General features: G+C 45.4%; 2 protein-coding genes across 3 annotated transcripts in view; one reads left to right on the top strand and one right to left on the bottom strand.

Annotated features, from left to right (window-relative positions):
* INSYN2A (inhibitory synaptic factor 2A) overlaps positions 1-7,412 on the top strand; it is a 76,294-nt gene extending 68,882 nt beyond the window's left edge. Inside the window, exon 3 of the mRNA XM_069101717.1 lies at positions 5,450-7,412. Within this exon, the coding sequence (XP_068957818.1) occupies positions 5,450-5,633 (184 nt within the window). The 3' untranslated portion in view covers positions 5,634-7,412. The remainder of the gene's footprint in view (positions 1-5,449) is intronic.
* Positions 1-12,473, bottom strand: part of DOCK1 (dedicator of cytokinesis 1) — a 618,254-nt gene that overhangs the window by 384,071 nt on the left and 221,710 nt on the right. The gene's annotated exons all lie outside the window — the stretch shown is intronic.

Consider the following 12,473-nt stretch of genomic DNA (forward strand, 5'->3'; position numbering starts at 1 on the left):
ACAGAGAGGGAGAGACAGAGAGAGAGAGAGAGGGAGGGAGACAGAGAGGGAGAGACAGAGAGAGGGGGGGGAGGGAGAGAGAGGAGGAGGGAGGGAGAGAGAGAGGAGAGGAAAGGCAAAGAGGAGAGGGAGAAGGAGAGTGCCAGGTACTCTGTCCTCAAGGACTTGATATTGTATCAAGGGAAGGGGGAGAGGCAGCTGTTTATCAATAGTCACTAAATAAACATTATTACACACCTACTATGTGCCAGTCACTATGATAAGTTCAACGAGTGGAGTAGAGTCAGGAGCAAAGTGGAGAACTGTTAGGGCCTCTCCAGTAATGGTGGCCTAGTTGGGCAGACACTAATCTGGAAAGCAGGGTCAGAGGAGGCAGAGTTCCCTGGAGAGAGCAGGACAGAGTATTAGGGGACACTAACTGGGAATGGGAAGGATGGACATGCACAACCATCCAGCAAAGGAAGCTCAGGAATGGCCAGAAAGGTCAGTGGAAAATCACGAGAATGAGGAGAGGAGCAAGCCTCCAAGAGAAAGTGGCCAGCAGTGTCAAAGGCTAGAGAGGTCAAGAAGGTTGGGGATTGAGAAAAGGTCATTAGATCTGGTCTGATCCCCTGGATCACTGCAACTTCGGAGAGGGCAGTTTCATTTGAATGATGAATTCAGAAGTCAGATTGCAAAGGGTTTAGAAGAGAAAGAAGGGGAAAAGAAGGGGAGCCATCAGTTGGTATCACGTGGCAATAGCTTTTTTAAAAGGAATTTAGTTGAGAAGAAGCAAGGGAGGACAGCACCTTAGGGGAGGGAAGGTTTGTGTGTTTGGGGCGGGAGGAGACTTGGGCATATGTGAAGGAGGCGAGGAAGGACTTCCAAGATGAGAGGAAGAGGCCCAGGCCACAAGGCAGAGGGGATGAAACGTGATCTGTGTGCCTGCAGCCGACATTCTCTGTGGGGGTGAACAGCACATTCACCCACAACCAGAAGTGGAGATATAGCAGGCAGGTATCAGATCATTTAAGAGGAGGGGGAATGAGCACGTGGCAGGATGTGAGGCCAGAGAAGAATGTTCCTTAATCTGACACTTAGAATGCAAGCCAGCAGCCAGGATGGCCAAGGGTCTGGGAATCAGCACGCCACAGGAGAAGCAGTTCAAAGAGCCAGAGAAAGGGAGACTCAAGGGGGCATGCTCACTGGCCTTGCAAAGGGCTCAGGGGCTCAGGGAAAGGAAGGACTAGATTCCTCCTCTGGCCCAGGGGGGAAAAAAGGAAGAGCAATGGGAAGAAGCCATCAAAGCCCCCTCCCCCTTTAGACTTGATGTCAGGAAGTCTCCTAACATGAGAGATGTTGCAAGCAAAAGGGAATGGGCTGCCTTGGAAGGGAGTTTGCTATCCCTAGCTAAAGGTCTTCAACAAAGGCTGGGAAGTGGTGCAAGGATTTTGGTCTATATACTGGTTAATCTTGATGTTCTCTCAAGATTATTCTTGTTCTACAACTCTTTAAATCTATCCCCTTGCAACCTCAGGATGACAATTAGAGCCTTGGAAGGGACCTCTCAGACGTCTAGTGCCAGTGTGGTCAGAACAAGCATCCCACCTGTTCCCTGTTCCACCCTTGAGGGCCAAGTTGAACAAGTCTAATTCATTTTTCATGTGACAGTCTTTCCTATCCTTGAACAAGAGAACATATCCACCCAAGACTTCTCTTCCTCAGGCTAAACAAGCCCTGTTCCTTCCATTGATCCTCAAGTGGTATGGATCTCATAGCACATAAAAGAAGGGAATAAATAATGAGCCCTAATCATCAAAATGGAGAGCCCTCCAGTGGCCCTCCAAGCTGTCAGGAAAGCCCCATCTCTGCCACTTCTTTCGAGTGTTTGACTGGAAGATGAAAGTGCACACCAAATCTGAGTTATCATAAATTCTTAATTAGGAGAATATGAACTAACGAGCTTTTGTTTCACATGAATTTTACTTTGGCTAATGGAAGTCTTTTGGAAGTTTGGAGATTTGTTCATTAACATTTCTTGATTTAGGAACCCAGAAAGGTTCCTCATTCTCAGGGAAAGAAGCAGAGAAGCAAATATTATTTCTCATTTTCTTCCTCTTCATGAAACCCCAAACTGTGAAGACTCTTCCTTCCAGCTCACAAAATGTTAGGGTACTATGTAAATTCAAGAGAACTACGTGAACAAATCTCTACAATGTGGGCAGATTGAGCCAATATACTGATGGGTTTTGCTACTCCTGCATTACAAGAGAACATTCTGTTAGGGGTGAGAGTCATTAGGAAGTGACAGCAATGTAGAAAAAAGAAAGAGGAGAAAAAGAATGTATGAATTTTTTAAAAAGTTAATGATGCCCCATAAAAATGAAGAAAACTCATGCTGAAATCCTGACCGTATAGAATCACAATGACCTCACCAAAAGCAAATAAAACCATAGCTCTTTGAGCTTGCCAGAGCACATCCTTCAAGTCAGTCACAAGAGACAAGCAGGTTAAGGTAAATTTTCTTATCCCCATTTTAAAGGTGAACAAACTGAGCCAAAAGAGGTTTCCTCATTGTCGTCACTTGGGTAGGGGGAATTTACTAGGATCCCCTGTTATGAGGGCTTGGCCAGTTGTTTTGCTTAAAAAGGACGCAGAACATCATCAAGGCTTGTCTTGGGAGACTGATTCTCCATTCTTTGATAATCATTTCTGGCTGTGGGAGGACTTTTGTTTCATTTTTAAAAGGACATGAGGCATTCCAGCCTCTCCATGATGCTTGGCTGCTGGACCACCGTGGACAGCTCAGATGAAGGGGAGCTATGCCTAGATGAATTCATTTGCAGGGTTCTTGCTGAATATCCTTCCCACCTCTCGGCTAAGTCATGCTCCTTCTCTCAGCTGTTAAACAACTTAGGAGTGTCTCATTTTCTTCCACTATCAAACCTAACCCAGCAAGCAGGAGAAGAGCCTGAGTCAAATCTGCTCCAGCAGTCACAAAACCAATGTCTGAAGCAGCATTCCTCTCCATCCAGGTCCCCCGATGCTGAGTCTCAAGTTCTTTCTACTACATCACACAGCCCTGAATAGGAAGGGGTCTGGGGACAGGGGAGGGAGGTAAGAGGAAAAGATAAACAGGACAACAGTTTTAGCCTCAGTTTCCTGGTGAATTGTGACATGTGATAATGTAGTTGCTTATAAAAATCCTGGTGTGATCCAGCTGCACTTACAGTCAGCAGGCACATCATTCCACCAGAGGAGGTAAAGGCAAGAAATGTTCCCGATCCATTGGTTCAGACTTGATTGAGCAGCTCAGCCAGGGATCACATTCCAAAAGCAGTTCTATTTTTTTTTTTAAACTAAGTTCTTTTGGTCTTCTAAAGAAGACAAGCAGAAACAGTGGCATGCTCACCATCAGGCCAATGTTTTCCACCATCATTGCTCAGAAACATCACCAGAAACAAGGATGAGCTGGAGAGGGTCCAAAGGGCATGTGAAAATGGAGCTCTCAGAGGTCTAGGTCACCATCCCCCCCATCTGTCCGAAGCAGAGGACCGACCCCTTCCCCTGGAGGCCAGCTCATCTGGTGTGACCACATAGGCTTTCACTGGCCTGCACGTGTGCCAAGTAACCATGAGTACAGCTGATTTCTGCCAGGAGAGCGTCCCTGTTTAAAACATGCTTTACATATGGTCAGACTGGGTGTGTAAGTCAGTCATGATGATCACACTCAACAGGTCCTACAGAGGCTCTCTCAGAAGGGAAGGCCAGACAGTACTGCTGAATTCAACAAGTATCATTTCAAAGCCTTGTCATGTGCCAAGACTGTGCTTCACCCAGAGGACACAAAAAAGCCACTCACTGCTCTCTAGAAACTGACATTCTATTGCCTGGGGTGGGAGGGGCGACAAACATCTGCACAGATAAATGAATACAAAGGCCCTGCCAAGTTGTGCCAATCTGCTGCACGGAAGGGAAGGGACAAACAGGTGTCTGTGAAGTGACTAATACATGCTAGACAGACACAGTGGAGAGTCACAGAGATACAGGGAGAAGAAGAAAAATGCCTCTGACTTCACCTCAAGGAACTTACAATCTAACAGCACGTCCTCAGATGAATCTTTGCAAAATCCAAGACAAATCTAAGCACATCTGCTCTGTGAGACACAATGTTAAGCAATGCAGATACAGACACAAAGAAGGAAACGATCTCTCCTTACACAGAAATCACATTCTAATGACGAGGAAAGGGTCTGAAGAGGGAGAGAGGAGCGAGATGAAGGCTCCTGAGTCCTGGGTTCCGTGGCTCCTGCTGCAGACCAGAAGAGGTGATAAGGAAATAAAAGCTACAAACAGTGCCATGAACGTAACATGGGGCTGGGGGCTGGGATGGGGAGAGGCTTTTGGGGAACACAGTGAACGTTTAAAGGCAATGGTCAATAATTTTTCATGGTCATTCTCCATCACAACAAGAGGATATTTCAAAGAGAAACTAGAGAGGGTCATTTCACCTAATTACTAGACCAGGACATCTGGTTCTAGCCCATCTATATTTAGGAATCAGATATTAAGAGTATATTGTGATTCATTTCCATCACAGGGCTGGTGAGATGGCGCCATGATGATGATGAGTGCTTTCTTATTATGCAGCTGACATTTTCTAATTTGGCTCCCATACCAGGGCCAAAGGAATCCGTTTGAAGGGTAATGGGTGTGGGAGAAGGAACACTGGGCTAAGGAGACAACTAGATTTGCCTCTTCCTCCTGACCCATGGCTGCTGTGTGGCCAGGACCTAAGCAAGCCTCAGCTCCTTCATTTGTCCATGGAGAAAAGAATACCTGGAGAACCTGTCAGAGGACTTTCAGGAGACCCAAGGGAGATAACGAGCGGAAAGTGTGGCACGGAACATGTCGTTATTCTTAAGCTACTTTCCCTAGGCAGCTTCCAGATCGTTAAAGGACTTGCTTCCTGCTGTCTCCTTTTACTCCAATTATCAAGAGACTTATATTCTAAAAGCAAGTGAGTGTGTGTGTGTGTGTGAGTGTGTGTGTGTGTGTGAGTGTGTGTGTATGTGTTTTCTGTGAGTATGGATAACTTTGTTTGGATGTGTGTGTGGATGTGCATGTAGATGTGTGTGTTTGTGGGGAATCTCATCCTTTCATTTACAGCTTAACTTTTTCCCCTTTACAAACCTATTTAATGCCTTAAAGAATGTCACACTGAGTTTACAAGGGTAAGAAATCAAAGCATATAGCAAATTAAGTTCCAGCCCAATGAAATGATTTCCCATGCACTTCCACAATGTTGAAGGCTAACCACAAAAAATGTTTAAAAATCTGTATTTTTGGAACCAAGCCACCAAATAATCCCTCTTAACCTAAAAAGGCTGCATAAATTTGAGCTGTACTGACTGGTGTCTAGTATAGACATGACTCAACACTCAATCTCTTCCTCTCTTTCGCTTTTTAGTGTGGAACTGGATTTTAAGCAGCAAGAAGATAAGCTCCAGCCAGTTCTGAGAAAACTTCATCCTATAGAGGAAACTCAGGTCGCACCCTTGCCTTATTCTCCGGAGACTTATTCCTCCGCTCCCAAGCAAAAATCCAAAACTGAATCCAAAAAGCACGGAAGATGGAGACTCTGGTTCCTTTAACAAAGCCACTGAATCTGGAGTCTAAAGGCCGCCATCTTGAAAACACACTGGAATTGACTTATCCCTTTCTTCTAAGGTTCCCAATCAATTGAACAATGCTGTTGTTGGGGCAACATCCATCTCTCACCACGCTTACCAAAAAGGCCTTTTTACTTAACAGATAATGAAATGGAGGTAAGGGATTAACTTCAGCCCTTGCCCATACAGTTCACTGCTGTGTGATGGAAAATGGGATATGAAACTTACGTGGTCAAAGATGACAGCTAAGTAAAACCCTTCCCCCCCGCCCCGGCCCATTCCCCAGACCTGCTCAAGAAACGGTGGGCAGGCTGTCATTCTATACACAGCAGAGAAACTCACACTTAGTGTCCAGCCTTTATTTTTCTGAAATACTAATAAGAAGAAAAAAGCAAGCCTTACGTTTGCACGGGACTTCATTTTTACATTTAATTTTGCAAACAAGCAGGGGGTGAGTGCGATTTTCAGCACACAAAATTCTGGAGAAAGCACAATTTTTTCAAGTGGTCGGAGACCATGAATACTCTCTAAAATGTGACTCTGTGTATATTTGCCTTCATGTGCTGTAGAGTTAAGCCAAGTGATCCCATCTCTGTGTCTCTTCAACACCTCCTGTTGAACATCTTATCTTCTTCATCTCCAGACCGACGACATGTTTACTGCTCATTTTCCGATTGGCAAGCAGCCACGAACCGCCCAAAGTCAGGACATGCCTTTAATCACTGCAAGTTGACAGGGTCAAAGCAATGGGACACTAAGCTTTCTTAGAGCTCATTTTTAATCTTTTTGGTACCCAAGGCCAAATAATCAATTATGGCAAGAACCTGGAAACCACCTATTTAGAGATAGACAATGAAGACCACGGTTACTGAGGCATCATGGGCATTCTGTTGCCTCGGCTGAAAACGTTTTTGTAGGCTCTCTTCAGATAGACTGTATGCCAATGTAAAAGCAGCCAGAGGTTTTATATTATTTGTTAAGCTTTGTAACAACTGTTGATGACCTGACCATCTCGAAGAGAAACACAGTGCATTTTAGTTTAGCGGCCGCGGCCTCAATGGACAAACATCATCGCCACTTAATCTAGTAGGAAGCTGTACTCACTGACATCCTTAGGAAAAGCTGTGAATCAAAAGTTTTTAGGTATTTTTTAAATAAACAAAGACACTTGGAATCCTTTCTTGGTTCCACATGACAATGGAAATCTTCTTTTATTTTTTCACTCATTCTTTGCACCTTTACAAGTCTCTTTTTATAATCACCAAATCTCCCAGTCATGACTCTTGTCTGTCAAACCCTCGCTTGTCATAATAGGAACTAGGAATCTCATTTTTCCTTTTTTGTACACAGAAATAATTGTGAACAGTGTGCTGCTCACACAACCAATGCGCGTCCTTTCCAGATCCTGGCTCCACCAGCTCATTCAGCTAAGCCAGGGCTCCGACGTGAATGCCTTTATCTTTATGTGTTCAAATATGGTCCCAGTGATGGATGGTTTATTTTTTAGCTGAGGAATAACCTAGCCAGAGGTGGTTACCAGGTTGGCTGGAGGGTGAAGAATTTTATGGGTTCAGCAATTCATACAGTTTCTCGATTAAGTCTTTAAGGAGTTGCACTCTGTATCAATGAAGGGAGTAACAATACTAGGGATGTCACAGAGCCTTAGTACTATTACAGAGTAGAGCTAGAAAAAAAATGGAAGGAAGAGAGGAATGAAGGAAGGAAGGAATGGAAGAAGAAAAGAAGAGGGGAAGGAAGGGAGGGATGGGAGGGAGAGAGGAGAGGGAAGAGAGAAAGGAAAGGAAAGGAAAGGAAAGGAAAGGAAAGGAAAGGAAAGGAAAGGAAAGGAAAGGAAAGGAAAGGAAAGGAAAGGAAAGGAAAGGAAAGGGAAAAGGGAAGGAGTGAACATCTTCACAAAGAGCTTCGACCGACGTTTCAAATTTGGGTCCTGCTTCCTCCTTCTTCCACATTAAATCCATTTTAGTTCTAAGTATTTTTAGTCTACAAAGATGTTGAAGCAAGCGGGTCAGCTCTTGCCTTGCAAACCATTTGTAAGGAAAATGAGCTGCAAATGCTCAGAGAGATGCCAGGGCAGCCCACTTGGGTCCTAGGGCTTTAATGATCAGCTCATCTCTATGGTAAAACTATTGAGGGCTAATAGTCTTTGTACATAAGTAAATTATATTCAAAAGTATTTTTGTGAAAGAAATGAGTAAGGTGACACTGGGCCAGGAAGGAAGTACGATTGTTTCGTGTGGGGGGAAAATGTGTTTCCTGTATTTTCTACAGTTTCTAATTAAAGTGATAAAAATGTTTCGAACAAGCTGGCCCACCTTCTGTCTGAAGACTTCCAACTATCTCAGTGCAAGGCCTGGAATGTTAGCAGCTTTCTAGAGAGCAAAATGAAAGCTGGCATGTAAACATGAGGTGCCAAAGCAGCCTGAGGGAAGGTCACAGCTTCCAGGGGGAGTCCCAGGCCCGAGCTGCCACAGTGGTCAGCAGCCTCCCGACTGGCTGGAGACAGAGTCAGAGAGGCGGACAGACACAAACACACTAGCTTTACTCAGCCATAATCATGGCGGAGAGCCATTGCCCATGACCTTCACAGAAATAAAGCTTCATTAAAGTAGGACAAATTACATTTTAAAATGATTCTAAAATTATTATTTTTATATGAGTTGCTAATCAGTTCTTTTCTTCTCTTGAAACAGATGAGTTAATTAACAATGACCCATTACTGAGCCTTTAAAAAGGTGGCCTTTCCTTACCCAGGGAGCTGGCGATAACGATGTCCCTTACAGAACTAGATTTACTCGAACTGTCCAAGTTCCCATTTGTTTTTTTAATGAATCAAATGTTTTTTATTAAAAACATATAAAGATAACATTTATTTCATTGCATTGCATGAAATTTGGGAACAAAATGACACATACTTAGAGAAAATCAAACAGCTGGAAAGGACTCGGGATAGCCAGAACGCGGAATTGGCGCTGGCCAACCTAGTGGCACAGAGGAAGCCTCGTTTTCTTCCCTGGTACCAGGACATCACTAGCCACCCCTTGGGGCTTCACTGAAGCCCCCACCTTCCTCCTCCCACATCAGTGCAAAAGGAAGAAGTGGAAGCCAGGTGGGAGTCAGGGTCACTCACACTTCCTTAACATCTAGAAGGAATGGCAGAAGACAGCACAGCCCACCAGCACGAGGCTAACTTTCAGCAGGCAAGCTAGGGCCTCTTCCAGAGGGGGAGGGGAAGCCAGGAGTTGGGCTACCCACCCTCCCTTCATAATACTGGCACTTCTTTCCCCAAGGAGAGCAGGAAGATGCCAAGCCAAAGGCTTGGGTGGCCGCTGTGGCTTCAGGAAAGGCAGAAGTTGTCCCACTGGTCAGTTTCTAAGAGGCCAAGGACTATCTGTTTGTGCCATAGATCTCCAGCTTGCACACAGCAGGGACTCAATAAGTGGTGGGCGAATCTAAGTGACAAAACCCTAGGGGACACTTCTATAGTCACACCAGTCCTGGCCATGTGGACCCTGGGCCTTTGTGAGCCCTGCAGGTGGGAATGCTAAGACCATCCATTCGCCTCTGGAGCTCTGGCCCAAATGAAGTGAATGCCATCAGTGACTGAGGGAGACAAAACAAACCCACTGGGGGCATTAACTTTGGCTCACCTCGGATGAAAGTTCATGCCCATCCCAAGCAGGTGCCTCCAGGCCCCCTCCCCATTTTCTACCAGTGTGTCCCCCTCCCCAACCCCAACCCCACTTCCCACCTCTTTCTTGGCTCATGGTACAGAAAGTAATAGCGCATGGCTTCCCGCTCACCCCAGCTGCGACTCCCGGCCCCAGACTCCTTGGGGACCCCTCCCCCTCCCTGTGTGGTCCTCTGCCTGAGGTGAATGGAGGCTCATTGAGAGTAGGTCCTCACTGCTTTGTATCCCCAATCCTTAGCAACACAGTCCAACAGCTTAGCAATAAAAGCTTCTTCTTTCATTCACTCATCTCCCTTTCCTGCCTCTCCTCTGAGGCTCCATCCTTTAATCACGTCCCAGGTCCCTGTTTAGCAGCTGCTCCACCTCTAAGTGGGCAAACAGAGGAACACAGTGAGGGGTGGAGGCAGAGCTCAAGCCGACTTCATGGAAAGGACTGGCTCCCATGAGACTTACACGTTTGCTGTGAAGGTCAATGCTTCGGGCCAGACCCATCCACCCACTGGCCCCAGTGACTAAAATGGGCGCTAACATCTAACAGGGCTGGGACTGACTTCACAGCCCAAGGCCTGCAGGTGTCAGGGCCTATAATTCCCACTTAGGAGCACAGGGGTAATTCTTGCATGAAGGACACATGCAGAAATGTTTTCACTGGAGCAAATGACATAATTAGGACAAATGCCCATGATTATGGCTGCAAACATACTGCCCTGCTCCCCTCCTTCTAGGAAGAACAGGGAGATAGCAGGCATCCTGGTGGAGGGGCTGAGCCTTCTGTTCCACTGGGAAAACATCTCAATTACAACAGCATCACTGGGGCAAAGTCAGACAGAAACGTGAATTTTGTGTCAGTAAACAAAGAACCCCCCGACTGAGCCCAGTTTACAAATGAGGCCACGAGCCTCCCAAGAACCAAGATACAGGCCAAAAACCGGATCCTGTTTGCCAAATTGGGGCTCCCAAGTGAGGCCCTGATAAGAGACAGCGTGGGGCCTCCACACTCTGGTGATGCGTCTGAGCAGATTCTTTCTGTGGCACTTGGAGTCATGTCCTCCCATAAACCCCTCCAGTGGCGTTCCTCTTCAAGCACCCGCCATTACAGAAAACCCAGTGGAGGGATCTTCTTTTTGTGTTTAGATACCCTGACGTGTCCTTGGTGCTGTCTTCTCTGGTAATGATATTGCATCTTAATCACACCCACCCGTTTTTTTCATTCATTCATTCATTCATTCAATAAGGTACAGAATAAAACCTGATGTTGGGAATGATCATGAAAGAATCCATAAGGAATTCTTTAGAGGTAATAATAAATGAAAGATGCTTAACACAAAAGACTTATCAGTCAGTATTAATACTTCTTCAGAGCCTACTATGTGTCAGGCTCCTGAAGCCAGTCCCTGCTCTCCAGAATATCACAGTCTTCCTGTTCTCTATTCCAGATTTAGCTTTTCCTTCACTATAAGTCAAGAGAGGACACGTTGACCAACTGAAAAAATCCTTGTCAAGTAAAGCAAAAAAGTTAGAAAAAATCAGCAGTCAAACAAGGAGGATAAGGATACGGCAATGCATGCAATGTAGTCTTCCAAAAAGGAAAATTGAGAGAAAAGTCACTTTTCTTAGTGTTTCTTGGAGCAAAGTAAGAAAAAATGATCTCTTTACTGCCAAAAGTATCAAAACGGCTTAGAACTTTGACTATCTTAAAAGACTGTTTCATATTGAAATAAATATAGTGACCCAGCTTGGAAACAGGAATCTGTTTCAATGTAAACACCTCACAGGATAAAGGCCCTAAAGACAAGTTCATTCAGGTGAGAATGTACAAGATTCCCCCACCACCTTTAAGGCAGCTTAGAGGCAACTTTTAATAGTCTAGGTTTATTCCTTCATGAAGCCAACTTTTTATAAATGTTTCACTTGTACACTGTAACCTTATTTTGCACATCTGGGCAACTATACATAATAAATGCATCCTTTGTTTTATGTAGACAGACATAGATATACACATGTATATGTGTGCACGCACATATGTATGTGTATATGCATATGTGTGCCTGCATATATGTATGTGAACATGTGTGTATATGTATCTGTGTATGTGTATATATGTATGTGTGTGTGTGTATATTTGGAACAGGCAGGTGGCATCACAGTGCACAGAGCAAGGGCCTGAAATCCAGAAGATTCATTTTCCTGAGTTCTAATCTGGGCTCAAATATCAGCTGTGTGAGCCCGGCCAAGTCACTTAACCCTGTTTGCCCCTATATCCATACATGTGTGAATACGCATATAGATCTGTATCTGCATGTTGACATATTGATACACACACATATTCCCTCTTGAATAATTCCCACTCGTCCTTTCATGAGAACAATTTCCAAATGAAGGAAGCTCATTTTTGAGACATTCACTGCTTGATTCTCCGCCATCTTTTCTCTTCCATCTGCTCACTGATTCTTGCCCTCAAAGTCCTCCCTCTTTTTATATTTTGGTTTCATCTCCTTATGGGGCGGGCCTGGGCCCTCAGAAGCTCCACCAGGGAAGTCTAGGCTGCAGAAGGGCCCATATCACACTGGAAAAGTCCCAAGAAGAAGCAAGTGGCCAGCATCCGAGATGCTGCTGCAGAAAGTCTCGGGAGTATTGTTCGTCACCAGCTGCCTGGCGGGCGACCCTCATCGTGGCAGCCCCTGACGCACTCTGATGGCCATCTGTGGAGGAAGGACCCAGGCAGACAAAGGCATGGGCTGACTTTCCCACATGCATCTACGTGTACAGGGTCCAGGCCTGGGCAACATGGCACAAGACGCCATCGCCGTCCCTAACCATATCCTGTGTTTATAAACCCCCTCAGCTCCCAAAGGCTTCTGGCAAACGAAATGATCTCCCTTTGTCATAAAAGAGTGTCTGTGACGCCCAAGTTGCCACCCTGTCCCCACTGCAGTGTGATAAATCAGGCAAGAGCAGCTTCCCCTACTTCTCCTGAGGGACAAAACTCCAACGGGCTAAATATAAAAATCATATGACCCTTTACACACGTGGTAAGGTGACTGAGACCTTCTGCTGAGGCTGAGTTCTATCAGCCCCTCCCTGAGTGAAACCCCAAATTCCAGCCTGTAAAA

This window comes from Petaurus breviceps, unplaced genomic scaffold, assembly GCF_028583685.1.
Source record: "Petaurus breviceps papuanus isolate PSGF00001 unplaced genomic scaffold, PetGlider_PUasm1.0 490, whole genome shotgun sequence".
Classification (NCBI taxonomy): domain Eukaryota; kingdom Metazoa; phylum Chordata; class Mammalia; order Diprotodontia; family Petauridae; genus Petaurus; species Petaurus breviceps.